This window comes from Sorex araneus, chromosome 5 (assembly GCF_027595985.1).
Source record: "Sorex araneus isolate mSorAra2 chromosome 5, mSorAra2.pri, whole genome shotgun sequence".
NCBI classification, from domain to species: Eukaryota; Metazoa; Chordata; class Mammalia; order Eulipotyphla; family Soricidae; genus Sorex; species Sorex araneus.
Genome location: NC_073306.1, coordinates 179,317,380 through 179,342,147, shown reverse-complemented (window position 1 = coordinate 179,342,147; position 24,768 = coordinate 179,317,380). Strand labels below are relative to the sequence as shown.

Sequence of the window (24,768 nt, the reverse complement as noted above, 5' to 3'; positions counted from 1 at the left end):
AAGGTATTTCTGTAGTAGACATAGAAGTGGCTTAATCTTTGGATACATGATTTGTCCGGGGGCCTGTCTTTAATAATGAGATTGATCGAGGATAATGGATAAGGTTTCTTTCTAGAAGTAAAACCTCTGATCGTCTGGAAAAATCCTGCATTCTTAAGGAGAATCATTGCAAGGACCCTTCATTGCTTTTGGGTCCAACTTCTTTTCCTTGAAGCCAACAAGTGCTCCTGCCAGGGGGTTAAGAGCCTCTGCATGGCAGACAGCCAAGATGTCACATCTGCCTGGGGCTTCTGGGACACATGTTTGGGATGGCTTCTTGGGTAGATCTAAAGTTCAGTGTTTTCCTAAAGCCAGTAATACCGCACCCCAGGTGGGGTAGGAGCTGGAATGATCCAGAAGTTGGGCGAGTGGTAGGACCCTCGGGTATAATTCGGGGGTGCAGGTAGATTTCCAAGGGGCTACTTAATGGTTGTGTTTTTGTTTTTTTGAAAAAGGGGAGTAGGCCAGGTGATGCGGGAACCCCCAATCCCGTTTAACTTTCTGCCCAACAAACATAAGGATTGCAGATGCCCCCATATTGCACTGTCCTTTATTTGAAAATGCAGTATACTGCAAAACCCACACCACTCATTTTTCTGTTTCTCACTGGCAAACAGGTCCCTGTTCCAGGCTGAGGAGTAGACCTGCCCCACCAGGTGGGGTTCTCGAGATGACAGCACCTTGCTGTGCTCTCTCTCCCATGGCCACCTTGGCCACCTCTGGGCATCGTGCCACACCTTTATTCGCCCAGTGGAAGTTGCTTCTCACCCTGGGTTGCCCCGAATAGGAGGAGGCAGCCTCCCTGCTCCCCGCCCACATTCACAGCTGTGAGCAGTTTGCACAGGGAGGTGGCAGCCCGCAGGCCCTGCCATGCCCCCAGCAGCCCCCCACCTCCTGATTGGCCCTTTCAGGGTGGGTGACTATCGACACAGGCAGGGCCACCATGAACCTTAACTCCTGCTGGGCTTTTTCCAGGGGGCCCCTGTACGCTAACCCAAGGAGTCCAGCCAACTCTAAGAGGCCCTGGGTGGGAGGGACGGCAGTTACATCTGCAGCACCACCGCCCTCTCTCTTGCACACTGACCCTCGGTCTCACCACCCCAGTCACGACCTCCAAAGTGCCACTGCCTTATGCAGGAGACATTTCGTGTGGATTACAAGGCACAGAGCTACTCATGACTTAGTTTCAGGCATGCAGTGTTCCAGCACCAGTCCCTTCGCCAGTGTCCACTTCCTTCCTCCATGCAGGCACCTTTTTCTTTTTCTTCATTTCTTTCCAAAGGGGCCCTTGTTAAAAATAAGTTACAGCTAGGCAAAGCGGTGTGACACACTGAGCACTCCATGGGCATTATATTGACCGTGAGGCAGCTGCTCTTGTTACAGATTGGTGAACAGGGCCGGCTCTGGGTGAGCACAGTGCGGCTCTAGGTCAGGTCAGTGTCAGCTCTAGAGCTCAGTTCACAGCCATGTGCCTGCAGTCCCAGAGTGCCTTCACCTCCACTCAGCCCATGTAAGCGCGTAAGTACGTGCCTTGTGGCCCCAAAGGGCCATCAGAGAGAAGAGTGTTTACTTATGGGAGCTGAGAGATAATATAGGGGGTAGGTGCTTGCCTTGCATGCGGCCCTCCAGATGCAATGCCCAGCATCCCATTTGGTCCCCTGAACCCCACCTGAGCAGCAGGTGACCCCTGAGCAGCACTGGGTGTGGCCCAAAACCAAAACATGTTTAAAAGTCAAAATTAAGCAGCTTATGAAAATTAGATCCCTGGCCCTGGAATCAGCCTTGAGTTTATTCACTGCAATTTAGCCTTTGTCTGCTCTTTGGGCAAGTGTGCCGGGACTGTTCACTGAGGATGATGGCAAAAGTAACAGGCACCTCATAGGGGCTTGCCCCAAACAGAACCAAAACACGGGGTGAGATTGTTTACTGAGTTACAGTAGCTTAACTTTCATTGGTCCCCAGGTAAGGCTGGTCTTTTATAATGTGTTTATTGTGGATAAAAGCACATATAATAAATTCATCCTGTTAATTATTGTAGCTGGATGAGTCAAGCATGTCACATATACAAACATTGTTGAGAAACAGATTTCCCAAGTTTCTCATCCTACAGAACTGAGACTTTCTGCCTGCTAAATTCCGCATCTTGCCCTTACCCAAACTTGAGCAACCACCATTCTGCTTGATGTTTCTATGACTTTTGCAACTTGTGGTACCGCATATAAGTAGAATTGTGTGGAACATGTGTCTTTGGCTTATTTCAGTTGGCATAATACCCTTGAGACTCTCTGTGCTGTCTAGGTGACAGGAGTTTTTTTCCTTTTTAAAGACTGCGTAATAGTGTTATAGGTATAGACACTGCCGCCCCCCCCCCCCCCCCCCGTTTAATAAGCACTCATCTTTCATTTCTTTGCTTTAAAAAAAAAAACTGTTAGTGGTTGATAGACACTTGAGTTCCTTCCACTTCTTGACTGTGTGACTAGCACTGCTAGGCACATGAGTATGCAGATATATCCTTGTGAACCTTTTTCCAAACACGTTGCATTAAGAGCTGGAAGTGGGATTGCTGGCTTGGATGGTAGGTCAGCTGCCATGTTGTTTTCCCTAAGAGGAGCACTATCTTTACAGCCCCGCCAGTAGTGCAGGGAGGTTTCTCTCCTTCACCACCGCAGATTTTCACTCTTAAAAAGTAAGCATATGAGGGGCTGGAGTGATAGAACAGCAGGCAGGGTGTTTGCCTTGCACGCAGCCGACCCCAGTTCGATTCCAGAGTCCCGTATGGTCCCCCAAGCACCGCCATTAGTAATTCCTGGGTGCAGAGCCAGGAGTAACCCCTGTGCATCGCCAGGTGTGACACAAAAAGCAAAAAAGAAAGTAAACATGTGATTTTTGTTTGCTTTTTTTCTTTTCGAGGGTCAGATTTACTTAAAACATAAACAGGGCTCAAAATTTCTGAAAATGATAGTTAAACATGGGCTGCCTGGGGCTGGAGCAATAGCACAGCGGGTAGTGTGTTTGCCTTGCACGCAGCCGACCCGAGTTCGATTCCCAGCACCCCATATGTTCCCCTGAGCACCACCAGGGGTTGAGTGCAGAGCCAGGAGTAACCCCTGTGCATCGCCGGGTGTGACCCAAAAAGAAAAAATAAAAAACATGGGCTGCCTTTGCTTAAAGAACGAGATGTCGGAATGAACTGCACATCATGGGAAGTTGTAGTCACATCCGTTGTTCCCCATTCGGGGGCTTGTTTTCAATCACAGAAATAAGCCAGAGAATCCCGACGGCGCACCCCGCTGGCAGGCAAGTCATGCTGCACTATCTGCTGCCCTGGATGAACAACATCGAGCTGGTCGACCTAAAGCCCCTGCCCACTGCCCGGCGACACGACGAAGACGAAGACGAGTCCTTCCACGACCGGGAGCAGATGGTGACGAGCAGGCGGTGGCTGCGTGGAGAAGGCTGGGGGTCCCCACAAGCCACGGCAATGGTTCTGAACAACCTGATGTACATGACAGCGAAGGTAAACGGGTCTTGTGGAAGCTGCGTGCCCTCACTGAGCGAGGAATAGAGAAGCAGGAGTTAGATCGTCCCAGGATAGCCGCAGCACGGGACAGCGCCCATGTGAACGTGCACGATAAATCCATCCAACTTCCTGGCAGATAAAAATATCCCTTGAAGGGGAGCTGAGGGGAGGGGAGGCACGGAGCTGAAATCACATTCGGTAGATGATGTCTATGTTTAAGTTTGTTGAAGGGAATTATTATTTCCCGACTGTGTGGAAAAATAGTTGATTTATTTTTTGTTCTTTGGTTCACACCCGGAGAGGCTCAAGGGTTACTTCTGGCTCTGCACTCAAGAATTATTTCTAGCAGGTTCAGGGGGCCATATGGAATGCCAGGGATCAAAGTCAGATCGGGCTGTGTGAAAGGCAAGCGCCTTACCCACTGTACTACTGCTACAGCCCCCAGTATGGAAAAGCTAAAAGCTGTATACAGGGGGGAAAAAGTTACCTTTTAATATGTCTTGACATAATGAGGTAGGTCTTACTGGCTCTCATGATTGATGTCTGTGTTGTGTTTCCTGCTTCTAGTACGGTGATGAGCTGGCCTGGTCGGAGGTGGAAAATGTGTGGACCACACTTGCAGATGGCTGGCCCAAGAACCTGAAAATAATTTTGCACTTTTTGATCGGCATTTGTGGCGTGAACAGTGAACCAAGCCTTTTGCCTTACGTATGTATGCGTTTAGGATTACTGGACTACTTTGTTGTTTTCTACTTATTTACCTGGTGTCTTTTTTTTTTTTTTTTTTTACTTTTTGGGTCACACCTGGCAATGCACAGGGGTTACTCCTGGCTCTGCATTCAGGAATTACTCCTGGCAGTGCTCAGTGGACCATATGGGATGCTGGGAATCGAACGCCAGTCGGCTGTGTGCAAGGCAAACGCCCCACTCACTGTGCTATCACTCTAGCCCCTTACCTGCTGTCTTGTGTCAGGGACTCTGAGGGCTGCTGGAGACCAGCAGAAGCAAAGCAGGAGCCAGGATGGGCACTGCCAGGAGACCGCACACACATGGGCTTATTCACAGGTTCATTTAACAAATATGATCTAACTTGATTACAGGTCAGGGACTCTCCAAGGTCCCTGATTATTACAGTGTGATGCATGATAAAGCAGATTTTCATTCTTTGAACTGACAACAAACCAATTCGTTGAATAAGGCAGTAAGTTAACAATGTGGTCATGCTCAGGACAAAGGAAAATTGCAACCTCAGCTGCTTGGAGGCTCTAGAGTGATGTTGGAGAGAAAGGGCTAGGAAGCACGGCCACAGAAGTAAGGATGTTGAGTGTTTCTTCGCAGCCGGAGCCGGCCTGGGGATGTCAGAGCAGGTAGTGAGGGGCTGTGCTCCCTGCCCCTAGAAGCAGGATGCACGGTGAGCGCTTCTCCGCAGCAAACACGCAGTCTCTGCCTTCCTGGAAGCAAAGCAGCACTGAGGTCCCCCCACGTGGGGAGAAGAGTATGAGCTCCCAGACATGCGACACACACAGATCTCCCAAGCACGTGTGTCCGTGTGCCTGGCTGTCATGACATCAGGGCTGAAAGTGTTTGCTACCGAGGACAACCTTGACCGGTTATGCTCTGAAAGTGCTCGGATGTCCTGCTTCCAACAAGCCCCATGATAGCTCTGCTGTCGCCAGCCTCTTGCAGCCTCATTTCCGTAGGCACGCACCAGGGTTGATGGGACTTAGGAAGCATGTGGGAGAAGGCAGGTGAGAGCCATGGCCCACGCCCCCTGGGGCCTCTCCCCCATGCTCCTATTGGTCTCTCTTTCCCAGGTTGTCCCCGTGCTGCCTGTCATCAGACATAATTTTTTACCTGTTGACCACCATCAGCCCAGTGCACTGTGAATTCCCTAAGATTAGGGTTGCTTGGGTTTTTTGTTTTGTTTTGTTTTCCTACTTGATGCATTGCTAATACAGCCTAGAAGTCACAAACAGTGGCCATTCATATTGGCTGACTCAATGGGTTTGGGCTGGAATCGCCAACAGGCACGGAGCTTTAATTCCAAGACGCCAAGATGAAGTGCAGGGAGCAGCCATTAGCCTGGGATTTGAAAGGAGCCATTCTTGATAAATGACACTTGACATTTATCAAGCATGGCTGTTGACCAGGCCTGGGCCAAGCAGGCCTGGTCACTTTGTCTCCGTCCATTCTCAGAGTGCTCAGGAGAAATCTGTGGTTTGGGGGAGGCGGCTGCTGTTAACACAGATAAAGAAGAGAGGGATGGTGAAGAGTCGTATACGCCAAGTCACACGGCCCTGGTGCTCAGCCCATTAGTAGGACTGGCCCTGCCGCCTGGCGATGCTGGGTGTTAGTGAGAGCCTTGGGGGAGTCGGGACTGTGCTGTCCCTGGGGCTGAAGACTTGATCAGGTCTGGGTTGTGAGTGTCAGTCAGCTCAAGGGGTCTTCTGCATCAGGCAGAGCAGAAAGAAGTTGGCAGGTCTCGGCTGGAGATCTGGGTCTTGTTCTGGTCCAGGCCAGAGAGTGGATCTCTAGCACACTTAGTGTGTTCGCACACTGATTCAGTGATACGTAGTACTCCTAAGGTAGACATTCAGCGCCAGTGACTGGGGAGCGAGGGGAAGCATTTCCCTTTCACGTCCTGAGCTCATGCCGTGTAAGTATTGTTTGAGTGCCTCATGACTCTCACCCCGACAGTTGGATGATAAGGTGGTCTAAAGCCAACAGTTGACTACAGTGGTGTGCACAGGCATTGCTGCCCCTCGAGGCAGAAAACCACCTGGCGCTTGGCCGGCCACAGGGGCAGCGTCTACTCTGTGCCGAGGCCTGGCCTTCACCTCCTCTGCACTGCCCTTTCCTAGAGAATGGGGAGCTCACAGGAGAAGCCCGGGTGAAAGACTGGCTGACTGAAAAGTGCTAGGATAATCATAATAAGGTTTTTGTTTTTTCATTAAAAAGGGGGGGGGGGCTGGGGCAATAGCACAGCGGGTAGGGTGTTTGCCTTGCACGCGGCTGACCCAGGTTCGATTCCCAGCATCCCATATGGTCCCCTGAGCACCGCCAGGAGTGATTCCTGAGTGCAGAGCCAGGAGTAACCCCTGTGCATCGCCGGGTGTGACCCAAAAAGAAAAAAAAAAGGAGAATGAGGCAGAAGAGCAGAAAGCCTTTTGCTGTTCTAAAGCGCGGGGTGAGGGAAGGAAAGGAAGTAGATGACATTATGGAAAACATTAAACTGTCTATTTTTGTCCTCCTATGAGGATACAGGGATGAAGGGTAGGGCCTGGTGGATCATTCAGAGGCCCAGGGGAGGCCCAGGTTCAAACCAGAACATAGTACGGAGCCCCGTGGAACAGCCACCCCTGAGCACTGCCTAAGACGCCTCAAAAGAAAATTTTGAAATAAAAGAACCCCCCCCTCCAAAGGGGCTGCAGACAGAACAGGCGTTAAGGCTCATGCCTTGCATGTATCTGACCCTGACTGGACCCCCTGACATCACAGCCCTGGGGGACCCCAGCACCAACAGGGTGGCCTCGGTGACCCCACCCCCGGCACTGGAGGGTCAGGGCAGTGCTGCCCCCTCAAATCCTTGCATTGCTCCCCTTCCCAAAATGAAGCTTTGCGGGGCACAAGCACTGTTCATGAAGCTGCTTGAGCGGCATCGCGGCTCCTCGGCGAGTCCTCGGATTTGTCCCCGTCCTTGCTTTATTCTGCAGTGCCAGAGACGCGCCCGGGGCCTCCAGCATACACCACAGGTGCCGTACCAGGAGGCCCGTCCGGGACCTGGCACTCACCTCTAATCCGTGCTCCTTCCTCCTCCAGTCACAGCTGAATTTTAATTCTGATTAAAATTTCTCAAGACGAATTCATGAAATAAAAACTGTGCTGCTTCCTTCCTGGACCACAGGTGAAGAAAGTGATTGTCTATTTGGGTAGAGACAAAACCATGCAGCTGCTCGAAGAGCTGGTGGGTGAGCTCCAGCTGACAGAGCCCGTGAGCTCCGGCGTCACCCACATGGACAACCCCCCGTATTACCGCATCACTTCCAGCTATAAAGTACCCTCCGTCACCTCAGGTGAGAGTCGCTTCAGACAGGTAATGTGTTGATGCCGAAGGAGCCTCCCAGGATCCTTCCTCCTAGCCAGGGTTTCTTTGTTTTGACGATCCCATCCAGAAATCAGAGGCAAGCATTAGTTAACCTGGCCAGACTTTGTGAATGGGTCCTGTGATTAAACTGACAGTGTAGGGATTATTATAGTATTATAATATCTATAGTATTATAGAAACATACATGTCTTCTTCAGAACCAGAATGCAGACTTTCATCCCCCTGTACAACAAACAAATTGTAGTGACTCTAGTAGAGTGTTAAAAATATTTCCATGACGCCAGAGCACTTCCCTTGCATGCAGCTCACCTGGGTTTGATCCCCGACATCCATATGGTCCCTAGAGCACTGTCAGGAGTGATTCCTGAGTGCAGAGCTAGGAGTGTCCCAGAGCATTGCTGCGTATGACCCTCCCTCTCCCCTCCCAGAAAATTGCTTCCTTATTAAAATTGCTTTACAATTTCTTGCCATCATGGGGTGTCTACGACACATAGAATCCGATCATTTAGGCATATGTACTTTTCCACATACACTGTGATTACATTTGTGCTCCTCTTTTTCTCTTCTTTTTTTTTATTGCATCAGTTACAAGGCTTTCATGTTTGAGTATCAGTCATACAATGATTGAACACCCATCCCTCTATCAGTGCACCGTTTCCACCACCAATGTCCCCAATATTCCCACCCCCACCCCCCATCCAAGACCTCCCCCTGCCTCTATGGCAGACAATTTCCCCCATATTCTATCTTTACTTTGGGCCATTATCGTTTGCTCGAACTTTCCCACCATCATTCAAGCCTGCCTGCCAGGGGCAGATGCTAGATAATTTATTTTCCATTGCTTATTATGGATATCATGAGAGGTTACATGAACGCTTTCGTGGCTGCATGCTTCTATAATTCTAAAATTGTAAATAACTGGGGTCCAGAGACATCTCTGTAGGGAGCTAATCCATTTTGAGATTCATTTGGGAATCTCTAGATTAAGTCTCCAAATAAGTCTCCATATTATGCGCTGAGATGGCTTCTGGAGGCAGGTGGTGCGCGTGACAGCCAGGACCCCAAGCCGGTGAGGGAGGTGGGGAGGGGTGACCTGTCTCCGCTGCCGCCATGAGGCCTGGAGTCTTAGTCCGGGGAACTGCATCCCTGGGTTTGCTTCTGGAAGCTCATGGCTCCGAGTTTTATCTGGAACAGGCGGAGAGGGTACACCTGCGCCATCTGAGGCGCCCTGGTGGGTTGGCTTGGTACAGGGCCCAAGTGATCCTCTTTCTCTACTGTTTTCTATGATGTTTTCATACTTTTCATGACTTAGGGACTTTTTTTTTTGTCGCCTTCCCTTTGTGTTGCTCTGTCTCAGGGTCACATACTTGTTTGTGAGCCTGAGAGCTCACACTTACTGTAACTCCCGGGATAAAGGAAGTGGCTGTCTTCTATAGAGCTCTGGTAGGTTTGGTTTCTGCGAGAGTCATTGTCACTCAATGCCTTTGGCTTGTTAATGATATCATTGGTATGGTTAGTAATCATTTAAATAGGCAGATCTTCATCTATGAAATAAGTTTTGTTACTTTTACCTCAGCCTTTTATTCTTCCTGAAATTTTTGATAATTTTCACTTTGAATTTCTTTTGTATCTATTAGAATGTTTTTAACTCCAGATTTTAAAAATAATTATAAATGTTTTTAGGACCAGCCTATTCAATATTCCGTGCTATATTTTCTTCCTCTCTAACTGATAGCTCTTTTCTACCAGTAGAAGTTTCTATTTCTCTAATTGTTGTTTGATGTGATTTAGCTTGGTAAAAGTTTTCCTCAAAAATTGACCAATTTTAGAATATTTTTTCCCGTGAAGACTGGAGTATTTGGAGAGCTAATACAGTGAATGGCCGTTTGCCTCATACATGGCCAGTCTCGCTTCAATTTCAGATTCCCCATATGGTCCCCCGCAAGCACCGGGAGTGATGCCTGAATGCAGAGCCAGGAATAACCCCCGAGCATCACCGGGAGGTGTGGCCCAATCCCCCTCCCCCCAAAAAAAGAGTAGATTTTTTTTTTAAGCGTCTATTGACTTTTTTTTTTTAACTTCGGGGTCAATTATATTACCTAAGAGAAAATTCTGCTATGTGTCTGCCTAGGGTAGCAGACATTAGAGGTGCTGTGTGTGTGACCCAATAGATGTCATCTGTAGAGTCACACACAGTCTGGCAGTCTGGGGGTAAGACTGATCTAGGGAAATACAGTCTCCGGTTTCAGTGGCTGTGTCTTCACTTAATCCCTGTCTTCTGAGTAAAACATCTGCCTCCTCTCATTGTACCTGGTGTGTCTTAGTCCGGAAGTTTTAGGATTTTCTCACATCAGAAGAGACTTGCGGAAGTGAAGAGAGATAGTCCCCTTGTTACGAGGGCAGGGGTGATAGGTCTTCCGGACCAGCCACTTCTGAAATAGATTGTCAAGCCCTCTCACCATTTACCATCCTCCACTTCAACTCCTCGCTCCAGGGCTGCTTCAATTCCTTTGAGATATTGACAGTATAGATGGCAGAGGGCTGGAACAATAGCACAGCGGTTGGGCTTTCGCCTTTCACAAGGCCTACCCGAGTTCGATTCCTCCGCCCCTCTCGGAGAGCCCGGCAAGCTGCCAAGGGTATCGAGCCCCCACAGCAGAGCCTGGCAAGCTTCCCGTGCATATTGGATATGCCAAAAACAGTAACAATAAGTCTCTCAATGAGAGACGTTACTGGTGCCCGCTCGAACAAATCGATGAGCAACGGGATGACAGTGATAGATGGTAGAAAACGTGGAGTGGAGATGTGACTCTCCCACAGCCAGCCTAGGCCTCAGCCTTCTTAGCCCTCGGCTGCTGCTTGTCCCCTGCTTCCACACAGGTTTTACGACTACTGTCTTCTTCCCCTAAAATCACTTTGCTCTCCTGTTGGTGGGGTTTTGACAGTGTAACCTGAAATTGTCATTGTTTGTGTCCTACTTCTGTTCAGCAGGGCCAGGGACCAACCCAGAGGCTGGCCACTCTCCCCGCAGCACCCCGCCTGCAGTCTTTCCTTAGTGGGTGAGCCCAAGCTCTTGTATTCACCAAATTGTTTTTATTTCTTTTTCTTTCCTATTTTATTTCTGACTACAGGAACTACTTCCAGTAGCAATACAATGGTAGCACCCACTGACAGCGACCCTGATAATAAGCCATTGAAAGAGAATATTGAAGAGGGGTGAGTACATCTGTGCTCTTCCTTATCAGCCTTTCTGTTTGATGCAGACTGATTGTCATTAGCATGAACGGGAATGTCTGCCCTGAGAGGTATTCCTCACTTAAAGTAACAGTGACTAAATATATTTCCATGCTGGAGATAGTCTCCTTTGGGGCTTAGGCAGTGTCGTCGGCTCTTGTGGCGGACGGATGGAGGCTGTGTAGCCTGACACTTTCTGTGTTGCTGTACATTTTTTAACTTTTCTAAATGAATTCTAAATGAATATTTCCTCTGCCTGTTTTAATATAAAATAGGCTTCACAAGAACATTATTTTAAATTTTTTTTAATTGAATCACAGTGAGAGACACAGTTACAGATTTGTTGTTCACAGTTGGATTTCAGTCATCTCATGTTCCAACACCTGTCTGCCACCTGTGAACATTCCCACCACCAGTATCCCCAGCCTCCCTCCCACCCCCCTCCCCCTGCCTCTGTGGCAGGCAGTTTCTCTCTGTCTCTCTCTCTCTCTGTCTCCCTCCCTCCCCCTCTCTCTCTGTCTCTCACTCTCTCTCATTCTCTGTCTCCCTCCCTCCCCCTCTCTCCCTGTCTCTCTCTGTCTCTCTCTCTCACTCTGTGTCTTCCTCCCTCCCCCTCTTTCTCTGTCTGTTTCTCTCACTCTCTGTCTGTCTGTCTCCCCTCCCCCCTCTTCCCATCCCTCTCTCTCTTTTTCACCCCCCCTCTCTTCCTCTCTCCCTCTGTCCCTCTCCCATTCTCCCTTTTTCTCCCTCTCTTTCTCTTTCTCCCTTTCTCTTATCCCACCCTTTTTGGGGCATTATGGTTCGCAGTACAGGTACTGAAAGGCTATCATGTATATCCCTTTACCTACACTCAGTTCTTGTCCAGAGTGATCATTTCCAACTGTAATTCTCATTCTGGTCTCTTCTCTCTCCTAATTGCCTGCTGCCCCCCATGCACTTGTGGCTTCCACCTTGCCCCTGTTTTCCTTGGCCTTGGATATTAGTATCATACTGTTTTTTTTTTTAATCCTACAAATGAATGCAGTCACTATATGTCCTCTCCTTCTGACTCATTTCATTCAGCATGTTGTCCATTCATTTATAAGCACATTTCATGACTTCATTTTTCCTAATAGCTGCGTGGCACTCCACTGTATAGATGTACCATAGTTTTCTTTATCCATTCATATGTTCTTGGGCACTCAGGTTGTTTCCAGAGTCTGGCTATTGTAAATAGTGACAAGGATTTTATATGGGGGCTGGAGCGATTGCACAGCGGGTAGGGCGTTTGCCTTGCACATGGCCAACCTGGGTTCAATTTCCAGTGTCTCATATGGTCCCCTGAGCACTGCCAGGAGCAATTCCTGAGTCCAGAGCCAGGAGTAACCCCTGTGTATCGCCGGGTGTGACCCAAAAAGAAGTATATTTATTTTATGCAACAATTTAAGAAAGATCTTCAGGTATAAGTTAAATAACTTAAACACTTAAGCTTTGATGTGTAAGATAAAAGAGATGGGTATAAGAGTACCATTCTGTTCATATTTGTTTGGTTTTATTTGGGGGGCTATACCCAGCAGTCCTCAGGGATCACTCCTGACAGGGTATGGGGGACCATATGGGATGTTGGAGATTGAACCCAGATCAACTACGCATCAGGCCAGTGCCCTACTCACTCACTTATTGCTCTGGCCCCATGTTCATATTTCTGGTACTGCATTCTTGGGAAACGTAGGGGGTTACGTGTGACTGCCTGCCCAGCTTCGCTAACCTCTGTGATCGTTCCCGTAGCTACGTGCACCTCGACATCTACGGTGGACTCAACAGCCATTTAAATCGCCAGCACCACAGGCTGGAATCCCGATACAGCAGCAGCTCTGGAGGATCTTACGAAGAGGAGAAAAGTAATACATTGCAAATGTTTCCCCCCAGTCATTAGCATGTCAAGGTGTATCACTATATTGATGTTAACAAGTGTATTTTTTTTCAGTGCATTATTTTTTTTTAAAGAAGTGTACTTAGGGGTTGGAGCGATAGCACAGCGGGTAGGGCATTAGTTTTGCACACAGGCAACCCAGGTTCAATTCCCAGCATCCCACATGGTCCCCTGAGCACCGCCAGGGGTAATTCCTGAGTGCAGAGCCAGAAGTAACCCCTGTGCATCGCCGGGTGTGACCCAAAAAGCAAAAAATAAAAAATTTTAAAAAGTGTTCTTAACTGCTACTAGAGGTGTTCAGACATTATCTAAAATGTCCTGGTTTATCAGAAGTGACACACCAGTCGGGGTGAATTATAGCAAAAACCCCAGTTCCCTGCTGATGAGTCAGAAAGCACCTGAGAGTTGGTGCTTAGAGCAGGCGCCTGCAGGGGCTGTTCCCAGCCGTGCCCTTTCTCCCTTGGTTCGCGTTTGATGACGAGCTCTCCGGTGCACTGGTCACGCGAGCCAGCTCCTCAGGTCTCCAGCACGGCTCGGGCAGGGTGGAAAGGGAAGAGGAGCCGTCAGGCTGGACGGAGCCCAGAGGATAATCTGGTCTGCTCCCACTTGGCACACAGTGGGACTGAGGTCCAGAGAGGTTAAGTGACTTAGCCACTTTCCTGGATTTTGTTTTTTCCCAACGCCCTGCAGCCCTTTTCAGAGGGCTGCTGGCCCGGTCTCTGGGAAACTCAGCACAGAGTAACTTCCCCACACGCAGTGCTCCCTGGGACGGGGTCTCGTGGCTTTGACCTCAGCATACGGCGTCATGGCGAAGTTCTTGGTGTAGTTTTGCTTTGTCTGAAGGACAGAGCCGCTTTCTCTCTGTGACTGACTGCAGTGACCAAGTCCTTACAGACCCAGGCTGTCCTAGAAAACTGTGAAATAGTGGGGAAGTCGCTCTGCTCTCTTTCCAATGCTATGTGTAGTTGGTATCTCGCTAGAGTTTGCTTAACTTGGCAGAAAGTAGATGGCGTAGAAAATGAGATCATTTTATTTTGATAGGTGATTCAATGCCACTTTATTCTAATTGGCGGCTGAAAGTGATGGAGCATAATCAAGGAGCACCACTGCCCTTCCCGCCAGCCGGAGGCTGCTGGTCACCGCTGGTGGATTACTTGCCTGAAACATCGTCACCTGGATTGCCTCTTCACAGGTGGACTGCAGTGTCATTCCTATCCCCCATAAGCTGGGCCGCTGCCCGCACTCTGAGCTTGCTCTTTGCCGTCCGCAACACCAGCCAGAAGCAGGCGTCTCTCCTCTCAGCCTGCCACCCGCGATGGGCCTTAGTACGCAAACTAGTGAACTCCGAAACACAGAGTCCTTCCTGGGTGCAGTGATTCTGTATTAACCCACGACCGCTGCTGCTTTTCTGGGTGTCTGCCATAGTTACTTGACCTTTCTGGGCCCCAGTCACCATCTGAGAAAGCCCCTTTGTGGTAGGTAGAGGCCATATTAACTCCCACCAAAAAAAAAAAAAAAAAGTGAGTTAAAAAACGGAATTCGACATGGCAAACTCACCAAGGACAGTGCTTTCAAAGAGCTCAGAGTACCAGGCGTGGAATGAACACCTGGCCAGGGCAGTGGGTGAGGCCTTGGGTTGAAGATGGAGAATGTCAGGCCCTTGACTTCAAGGAAGGAGGCCTTTGTAACTGTTTTTATTTGTCTTTGATTTTCATTAACACATAACCTTTTCTTCAGCTGTATTTCTTTTCCTCCTTTTTTTTTTCCCCTTGATGAGCTGCACTTTTCTGTAAGATACGATGTGACAGATTCCAAGTAGTTTGTACATGCCTTCCCTGCCCCCTGCCTGGGTCACTCGGAAATGCTGGAAGTATCTCTAATACTCTTCTTCTTCGTAGGTGTAACATAGCCGTGATCCTTTTGACCGACCTGATCATTGATCACAGGGTGAAGGTGGACTGGGGGAGCTACCTCCATCTCCTTCTTCATGCCATTTTTATAGGTAACCTTGGTTTTTATTCATGGATTTTTTTTCTATTCTTGCAATGGCTTGAAGTCAGTCTGGTTTTAAGAACACTTCCGCTTGTGTCAGTACCCACTTGGGCAGCGTCATTTCCATGACATTGCTTACTGTGACCCTCATGGTCTAGTTGGGGATCTGGTCTCTGAACCACCAACAGATCTGTTAGCCACATTTTATTCCAGTGGAACCTACACACACACACACACACACACACACACACACACACACACACACACACACACACACACACACACCAACAGATCTGTTAGCCACATTTTATTCCAGTGGAACCTACACACACACACACACACACACACACACACACACACACACACACCAACAGATCTGTTAGCCACATTTTATTCCAGTGGAACCTACACACACACACACACACACACACACACACACACACACACACACACACACACACACACACACACACACCCTAGCAAGAAAAAAAAGCTATAACAAGAATAAAAGTAGTTCACCTCTCAAAACTGGAAGATTTCAGAATGAATGGACAAAATAGGTGCTGTGTGTTTCCCAGACTGGTGGGACAGTCCGATGAAAGGTGTTGACTCGTGGACAGTCTGATTAAAGCTGTTTCACCCAGGAGCTGGAGCGGTTGCACAGCGGGTAGAAGGGTAGAAGGACTTGCCTTGCACGAGTCCGACCCAGATTCGTTTCCCAGTATCCCATATGGTCCCCTGAGCACTGCCAGAAGTAACCCCTGTGCATCACCAGGTGTGACCCAAAAAGAAAAAAAAAATGCTGTGTCCCCCAAAAGACACATAAGAACTATCAGCTCATCATTCGCTTGGTTGCTTTGCAGACAGCTCTGAAAGCCAGTTAAAGTAGCCACCCCCATATTTTTCCTAGTTGCACATTAATTATATTTCTTCTACTTTAGTCCTTCATCTAGTATTCATCTACTAATAAGTAGTACAGGATAGCACACAAAAAAAACCCTCACCATTTAAAAATTGGTTTGTATCTGCTGTTATGTAATGATCATGTCTAACAATCATCCCTAAATTGTGTACCTGAAACCCAGTCTCGATTCTCCTGGAACTGTACAACCATCTTTTTCTTTAAATTATCATCCCCTTTCATTTCAAAAAATGAATCCTGGGGGAGCACTGCCAGGCTGGATTCATTTCTCTGTTGATTTTTAATCAGATTTGGTCATCTTGCGTTCAAAAAATATTTACTGCTGCCAAATATTGTGTGGCCCCCAACATTCATCTGTGTGACCCTTATGGAGTCCTGGTCCACAATCTGAAGAAGCCTTGTTGCTAGGTAGTCGGCAGTTGTCAAGGTGTTTAAGGCCTCTAGGCCAGTAACACTATCAGCACATCATCTCTGACCAAATACTTCAAGATTTTCACCTTCTCTCTTTGTGTGGGGAGACGGGAGCAGGGGAGCCACACCCGCTGATGCTCAGGGGTTACTCCTGCTCTGCACTCAGGAATCACACCTGGCAAGGCTGGGGACCATTGGGATGCCGGGGATCAAACCCGGGTTGGCAGTGTGCAACGCAAATGCCCTCCCACTGTACTGTCACCCCAGCCCCATAGAATTTCAGCTCCTCTTTAAAATACAAGCTTCACTAGCAAGAATCTTCATTTTTGTTATTTTAATTTTTTATTTTAAAAAGTAGTTCATAATATTGTGTTACATTTAGTATTCCAGCACCAATCCCACCACCATTACACCTTCCCACCACCATATTTCGGGTGTTTCCATCCCGAACCCCAATCCCTGCCCCAAAAGCAGAACTGAAATAATACAGTATTTCCCTCTAAGGTTGGTTGCCTCCTACTTTGAGTCCCATCAAATGCGGTGCGGTACTCTTGGAGTACGGGTAGGGTGCGTTAGAATGTGGGGTCGGGAAAAGGTTCACTCGTGGGTGAGGCTCAGCCCGAGCGTGTGAAGAGTGGCCATGAGCCTGGTGGCGGTCATGTTCTAGAAGTTTTGGGCTGCTGGGGCTGGGTCCCTTGGGGCGGGGAGGGGTCTTGTGGCTCCCCTCGGCGGAATCGGATGTGCCAAGAGTCTTCCCTTCTTTCTCTATGGGTGACTTTCCCACGGTTCCCTTTAGGGTTCGACCACTGCCACCCTGAGGTGTATGAGCACTGCAAGCGGCTGCTCCTGCACCTCCTCATAGTGATGGGACCCAGCAGCAACATCCGCACCGTTGCCTCTGTCCTTCTCAGGAACAAGGAGTTCAGTGAGCCCAGGGCGCTCACGGTCAAGCAGGCGGCGCACTCTGATTACACCTTCACAGGTACTTCCTGCACGCTCCGCCCAGCCTCGGGCTCGGGCTGCTTGGTTCACTTGGGCCCTAGAGGAGAGGAGGCAAGCGAGTGAAAGGGGGACTCCTGGGGCCGGAGGAAAGATAGAGCGGGTGAAGCTCGTGGCCTGCACACGGCGGACCCTGCTTAGTCCTCGCCGCTGCATAGGGCTCCCCAGACACCAGCCCCCCAAAGCAGGAAAGTCAAATTGCCCACAGTGCATGTCCCTTAATCTGGGGTGTTTTGTTTTTCTGTTTTGGTAACCAGCAAGAGAAGGAGGTCATCTTAGAGTTTGCTTTGGATTTAAGGATGTCGCCGCAATTTCATTTCATTTCCTCAATGACAGTCAGAGATGCACTGAGCAGGCACTTGCTCGTGGTGCCGAGCGGGCTGTCGAGCTGGCACTGGAGTCCTCCTGCCCTAGAGATCTGCAGACGTGGCAGAGAGAGACTTTCACTGGCTCCGTTGTATTCCACTGTATTTTGAAATCTGGCCAGTTCCCAGTTGTGCCCTTTAGCAGGTTGCTGCCACTGTTGCCGTGGCCCAGCAGGTGGCAGCAGAGGACGGCACGGTGACTCCCGAGCTGCCAGTCCTGGTTCATTCACGACGTTACCATGGTGTTGAGGCAGGACACAGGATGTTCTCCGGCTTGGACCTGATTCCATCGCATGTTATTTCATAGTCGCAGTTTCCAGGAACGCTGAGTTAGGAGCCTCCTTAACGGAGGGCCATTATGGTCTAATGGTAGATATGGTACAGTCGGTGGTAGCACCCACATGCCAACGCCAGCCATGCCAGTTGGCCTGTGCCAGCACTGCCAGCTCCCCTCCGGTGCCCGCCAGAACGAGAGGGAGCAGGAGTGCCCTTGTTGCGGGGGGGGGGGGGGGCGCGGGGGGAGATGACCGCGTGCTCATGGTGCTGGTTCTCTCTCAGCAGGTGTGAATGATTTTATACCCGATTACCAGCCCTCCCCCATGACTGACTCAGGGCTTAGCTCCAGTTCTACCTCTTCTAGTATCAGCTTAGGAAACAACAGCACCGCCGTCTCACACCTGCACCCCACGATCCTCAATGAGGTCGACCTCTCAGTCGAGCAGGACGGAAAAGTCAAAACCCTCATGGAATTCATTACCTCAAGGTAGCGTGGGTGTCCCCCACCACCCTAGTCCCCTAACCCCCACCCTCAGAACCCCACCCCTGTGGCCCTCCAGCCCTAATCCCTACCCTCAGAAACCCCCAGTCCCTAACCCCACCCTAATAACCCCCATCCCCAGAACCCCCCAGACCCTAACCCCCTCCCTCCTTACCTCCCACCCCCAGAACCTCCCAACCCCAGAAACTCCCACCTCCTAACCCCCACCCTCATAACCCCCACCCCCAGGGACCCCCACTCCCACAACCTCCCACCTCCAGAACCCCAACCCCATAACCCCTCCACCCTCATAATGGCCTGCCTCTAGAACCCCCAACTTGCTAACCCCCCACCCCTAAGTCCCACCCTCATAACTTCCCTCCCACATGACCCTCCCCAAGTCTGTCTGTTAGTGGCTGGGAACCACATCACTCTTTCGGGCACTTTGGACTAAAGCCCGTGACCCATTGACTTGGGCAGTGGCCGTGGCGTGTTGGGAGGCGCCCGATGGTGGTGGACTGTGAAGCTGGAGCAGCTCTAACCATTTCGGTCAGCACAGTCTGTCCCATGTGACATCTCAGTGGGAGCCATGCGTGACACGCCAGCCTCAGAGTGGTGACTGAAGGTGGCCTGGAGAGCACAAAGACATTTCAAATTCTTTTTCCCCAAGATTTTTGGGGTTTTTTGTTTGGGGCCATACCTGGCCGTGCTCGGGTGATCCTACAGCGTAGGGGGTGAAACCTGCGTCTCCTCCTTGCTCTCCACACACTGGGCCCTTTGAGCTGTGTCTCCAAGCCCCAAAGGCAAAGGTGTTTTTAAAATGCATCGGCCAACTGTTTCCACTCCGGAGAAACCCGTGTTATCTCTTGAACACACCTGTCTCTCCCCTCTCAAACTTCCCTTAGTCAGTTTCTTTCAGTAAAAACTATTTTGCTTCACTAAAATAAGAAAAAAACAAATGAGTTGACCAGACATAATTCTGTCTTAAACTCTCCTCATATCTGGAGGACATCCTCTGTTTGTTCCCTTAAGATGGTAGATTTCTAGGAGGCATTAAGTTGGGCGGGGGGGGGGGGGGACGGGAATTTTTTTTAAAGGGATGGTAGGTCAGATAAGTTTGGAATCTCTGTGCTGGATGTATCCAAATACATAAAAGGTCATCTATGCAAGCAGCTATTCGGTTGTTTGCTGTTCTCTAGACACAGGGAGCACTTTGGGGAGAAGGGCTGTCAATACCCGGGTCTAAAGCCAGAGTCATCCCTCTGTTCTCTGTTTCCAGAAAAAGAGGGCCTCTCTGGAACCATGAGGATGTTTCTGCCAAGAATCCCAGCATCAAGAGTGCTGAGCAGCTGACTACGTTTTTGAAGCACGTGATCTCTGTTTTCAAGCAGTCGAGTTCAGGTATCTCGGAAGGCACCTTTGGAACCTGTTTACATCCACCAGCACAATTTCACTGAGGTGGACACTTCAAGTGTTCAGCCAAATGGGCGCAGTTGGTCTTTTCTGAAATTCAAACTGTCAGACAGGTCTTGCGTTATTTTTTTTTTTTCCCTATTTGTCAGTGATCAAAATTACTGAACTGTGAAGAAAAGTTGAGTCATTCTTTTAATCTAAAGAAGTTTAATCCTCTGGGTACTTTAGTTTGGGGTGGATGGTGGCATGATAGAAATAATCATACAACTGTGAACCAACAATCACTAGAAATTCCACTAAAGGAAGATAAAGTAGCCATGACAGACCTCAAAAGTACTAATGACCTAACTTGCTCTGAAGGTTAACGGCCTCTGTGTCAAGGCAGCGGTTCTCCACTGAAAGCAGGGCCACCCCCTTGGCACAGGCTGGAGACGCATCTGTGCCTCTGAGGGTGTCCAGTGGTTGGAGGCCCGGCCACCTTCGTGGCACAGGGTAAGCCTGTCTCGAGTGCTAGCGCCAGGCTAGCGCCAGGAAGTCACGCTCTGAGGGCTGACTCGCCCGGGGACGAAGCAGCGGTCGTGTGACCCCCTCCAACCTCCTCCACAGGCCACCATAGCCTGCTGAGAAGAGAAAGTCTGGACTTGGACCATCTAAGACCTGCTGGCCCATGAAAGGCCGCCTGGGCAATGTGTCAGGAACGCCTGGAATTCACTGATTGGCTGGTTTCGAATTTTTGTTTGGTCTTTGCACGTGCAAAAAACTTGCACTAAGCTGCCAGATCTTTGGGACACACAACCCCCATGACCACCACTCCCAGTTGAGTCACATGACCCTGTGTGGGGGATGTACACACACACACACGCACACACGCACACATACACACATCATTACAAAGCTGGGACTTTGACTACCCAGGTGCCTCCCCGGGTTCCTGGTTCTCACTGGGAGCCCACGGCTCTGGAGGCGGGGAAGCCCTGCCCCTCGCGTGACCACCCCCGCCACGGGCCTGCCTGTCTTCCAGAAGGGGTCCATCTGGAGCACCACCTCAGCGAGGTGGCACTGCACACGGCGCTCTCCTGCACGTCCCGGCACTACGCGGGGAGATCCTTCCAGATCTTCAGGGCCCTGAGGCAGCCCCTCTCTGCAGCCACGCTGTCTGACGTTCTCTCCCGGCTCGTGGAAACGGTCGGCGACCCAGGAGAAGACGCACAGGTACCCCGCACCCCACTCCCACCAGCTGCCGGCCGGGAGGGACAGTCACTTGGGGCAGCTGTCCTATAAGGAAGCAAAGTTTTACCGTCAGTGTCACTAGGGGGGCAGGAGTTCTCCCCCGAGGGACGCTCAGAAGGCCTGGAGACCTTGTCGGGGATCCTTGGCCAGCCGGGCTGGTGGTCCAGCGCAAGGGCCCGAAGATGGGTGCTGCCAGACCTTGCAGTACTGGGGTTCCTTGGGTCACCTCAGTGGGCTGCACCCGGTTAAGCTTGGGGCAGGGGCTGTGAGGTGGCAGGGACTGAACCAGGGTCGGCTGCATGTAAGGTGAGCGCCTTAGCCCCCGTCTATTCTCTCTGGCTCCTTTCAGTAACACTGAAGGCCAGGAGCGAGCGCCTCGTGGTAGCCATGACTGTGCTCAAGGCCCCGAGTTCAGTCTCAGCTCTGCAGGCACCTCCCAGCCCCCCATTGACCCCCAACACCAACCCACCAGTGGGCTCAGCCGGTGTGGCCCTTTAAAAAGAATGATGGTAGCACTGGCTAGCGTGCTGATTGGATCAGATAGTCTAATGCCTCTTGGTCTTTAAACAGTAATAACAAAACAGTTAACAGTAATAGTTACGTGGCTCACATATGAAAGCCACATTTTTAAAATAATGTTTTCAAGAGTTTCTGATGGATTTCAGCTCTTTGTTTTATTTTGGAATACCAACATAGAGCAGGTTTTTGTTTGTTTGGGAGTCATACTCATTTCGTGTGGGGGTCACATCATTGATGCTCTGCGTTTACTCCTAGAACTGAGCTCCCGTGTCATTCCTGGTGGTACTTGGGGGAACATATGTGGTCCTGGGGTGGAACCCAGGTCAGTTGTGTACAGGGCAAGTACTTTACAGTACTACAAGGCGAGGCCCCTAGTACTTCAAATCCCCAGATTCCATCTTTATGTGAGAGACACAGATCACTCCTTGATCTTTCTGGCCTGAGCAATTTTGGGGAGAATGGAGGTGCCGTTAGAATTGATTTAGTGGGACCAGAGCGGGTAAGGCAAATGCACGTGGCCAACCAGGGTTCAAATCTCAGCATCCCATATGGGCCCCCAAGCACCACCATGAGTAATTCCTGTGTGCAGAGCCAATAGTAACCTCGGAACATTGCCAGATATTACCCAAAAAGCCAAAATACAAAACAAAACAAAAAGAATCATTTTAGTTTTCGTCAGTGAGATTATGCTGCTCAAGAGGTTAATCAGTTCATAGTGTAAATGTGAGGTTTGCTCTGACTTTACATTTTATCAGGAAGTCCACTGCAATTTTTTTTTCCTGAGCATAATTCATTAAAAATCTGCTTTTTTCCAGGGATTTGTGATTGAGCTGCTTCTCACATTGGAGTCTGCAATTGATACCTTGGCTGAAACCATGAAGCATTATGATCTTCTTTCTGCCCTTTCTCAGTAAGGATTTAACCAGGCCACCTGTAGCTTTGCACGTGAAATGCTGTCGCTAACTGTTAACTGTAGCGTTTGTCGTTCCAACATTGGACTGTAAGGATAAGGCCAGAGTGCCCAGATGGTTCCCAGTAGGAAAGTGAGCGTCCGGCAGGCAAGGCTGTGTGACGTCACAGAGCTGATCAGTGGCAATGCTGATCTCCCAGCATCCTCGGCAGAGACCTTGTCGTTGTGCTGCCCAGGCTTTGCTGACAAGCTCTGTCCCTGCCGTCCCAGTACCCCAGTGCCCCCGCCCCTGCACTCACAGTGTCCACATGTATTGTTCTTTCTCCATGAGAGGCTTCTCCGCCCACTTTCTCTGTCTTCACCAACCCAAGTTGACTTATCCTTCAAGTTGTCTCTCAAATATCACCCCTCAGGGGATTGGAGCGATAGCACAGCGGGGAGGGCGTTTGCCTTGCATGCGGCCCACCCGGGTTCTATTCCCAGCATTCCATATGGTCCCCTGAGCAATACCAGGGGTAATTCCTGAGTGCAGAGCCAGGAGTAACCCCTGTGCATCGCCGGGTGTGACCCAAAAAGCCAAAAAAAAAAAACCACCCCTCAGCTGCATACCTCTCCTACCTCTAGGTCCTGTTAATTATTCCACCCTTTAGGTTCTCACCATGATTTCTGTTTTCTTGATACCAGTTCAGACTGTACACCTTTGGATATCTCGCTCTCCCTCAATAGACTTGGTCTGACAGTCCTGATATTTTCCTTATTCCTGACCTGCTCAGAGAGCTTTCTCTTAGTAGTTGTTCTTCTGGGCCAGTGATAACAGAATTGACTTCTGAGCTTGGTTCTTTTAGGCAGAGCATGTATCTGTAGAAATACAGACAATGGTACCATCAAGTCTGGAGGTAACACTTGATTAAATTTCAGAGCCGAGAGTTATCAGTGGTCACTACAGCAAAATCTTTTGCTTCAGGTCAAACCTTTTCTAACTCAAAGCAAAGAGTTGGCCACCGTATAAAAGATTTGACTTTAGATTTTGTTTTGATGTGGACAAAAGAACTCAAATATGATTAAAATCAACTACGCTTAGTGATTTTTCTTGGTCGTTTATCGAGGGGAGGGTGCTTTCTCTCCCCCACCCCCTGCCCCCGATAAAACCAGTAAGCAAAGAAGTAATTATTCAGGCACTCACATCTTCTTTTCTTTTCAAAGAACCTCATACCATGATCCTGTAATGGGAAACAAGTATGCAGCTAACAGGAAAAGCACTGGACAACTCAACCTAAGCACAAGTCCCATCTACAGTAGCAGTTATTTGGGATATACCAGTAACGTGAGAAGTAACTCTTTGAGGTTAAGTTTAATTGGTGACCGGAGAGGTGACCGGCGGCGCAGTAACACACTGGATATAATGGACGGACGGATAAACCATAGCGGTAGTTTAGCCAGGACTCGAAGCCTTTCCTCCCTGCGAGAGAAAGGGATGTACGACGTGCAGCCCCCTACTGAGCCTGCCAGCCTGATGGCCACCATCTTCTGGATAGCAGCGTCCCTGCTCGAGTCCGACTACGAGTACGAATACCTCCTGGCGCTCAGGCTGCTCAACAAACTGCTGATCCACTTGCCTCTGGATAAGTCCGAGAGCCGAGAGAAGATTGAAACCGTGCAGAGCAAGTTGAAGTGGACTAACTTCCCTGGCCTTCAGCAGCTCTTCCTGAAGGGCTTTACCTCAGTCTCGACCCAAGAGATGACCGTGCACCTCCTCAGCAAGCTCACCGCCGTCTCCAAGCACACGCTGGTGGACCCCGCGCAGCTGGCAGGTGATGCTCACAGACTCCCACCCGCCCCTGGCCTCCTCGAGGAGGGGAGTGGAGACTGGCTGTGTGTGTGGAAGCTGCTAGTCTCTGCTTTCCCACAGAGATCATTTGGGTGGGTGGGTCAGCTGGGTGATTGGTTTTAGTACTGAGGTAGATTAAACTCTTTGATTAAACAAAGGATCAGAGACCTCAGGAAATAAAAAGTAAATGGTTTTTGTGAACCATTTTTTGTAAAAAAAAAAAAAAAAGCCTTTAACTTTTAAAGCAGTAATGTACAATAAAATTGGTTATTGCTTTTTTTTTTTTTGATAGGCTTTCCTCTTAACATCCTTTGCTTATTGCCTCACTTAATCCAGCATTTTGACAGCCCAACTCAGTTTTGCAAAGAAACAGCTAGTCGAATAGCAAAGGTAAGCCACGCTGTGCTGAAAGGTAACAGCTATTGGGAACTTTATCTGGAGTGTCCCTGAAGAGGGCTGGGGGTGGGGGTGGGAGGGGGGGTGCCAGTTTCTCACACATCATGTTACCTCCTCTTTCTGGATCTGATTTTACTTTCTCGTGACGCATCCAAAGGAGTTGTAAGTCTTGCTGTAAGTACAACTACCCCAATGACAGTGAATAAAATTAGAGTA

The 24,768-nt window shown here is 49.5% G+C and overlaps 1 protein-coding gene across 7 annotated transcripts in view; it reads left to right on the top strand.

Moving 5' to 3' along the window:
- FRYL (FRY like transcription coactivator) overlaps window positions 1–24,768 on the top strand; it is a 257,153-nt gene that overhangs the window by 187,623 nt on the left and 44,762 nt on the right. For 4 of the 7 annotated variants that reach the window (XM_055138113.1, XM_055138111.1, XM_055138110.1 and 1 more), the window contains 14 exons: window positions 3,297–3,556; window positions 4,127–4,267; window positions 7,464–7,632; window positions 10,796–10,880; window positions 12,666–12,778; window positions 13,852–14,002; window positions 14,709–14,812; window positions 16,932–17,117; window positions 18,058–18,262; window positions 19,536–19,657; window positions 20,691–20,881; window positions 22,234–22,328; window positions 23,532–24,139; window positions 24,449–24,546. In XM_055138113.1, coding sequence (XP_054994088.1) covers window positions 3,297–3,556; window positions 4,127–4,267; window positions 7,464–7,632; window positions 10,796–10,880; window positions 12,666–12,778; window positions 13,852–14,002; window positions 14,709–14,812; window positions 16,932–17,117; window positions 18,058–18,262; window positions 19,536–19,657; window positions 20,691–20,881; window positions 22,234–22,328; window positions 23,532–24,139; window positions 24,449–24,546 — 2,528 coding nt within the window. The remainder of the gene's footprint in view (window positions 1–3,296; window positions 3,557–4,126; window positions 4,268–7,463; window positions 7,633–10,795; window positions 10,881–12,665; window positions 12,779–13,851; window positions 14,003–14,708; window positions 14,813–16,931; window positions 17,118–18,057; window positions 18,263–19,535; window positions 19,658–20,690; window positions 20,882–22,233; window positions 22,329–23,531; window positions 24,140–24,448; window positions 24,547–24,768) is intronic. The other 3 variants (XM_055138109.1, XM_055138108.1, XM_055138107.1) reach the window with 3 other exon arrangements.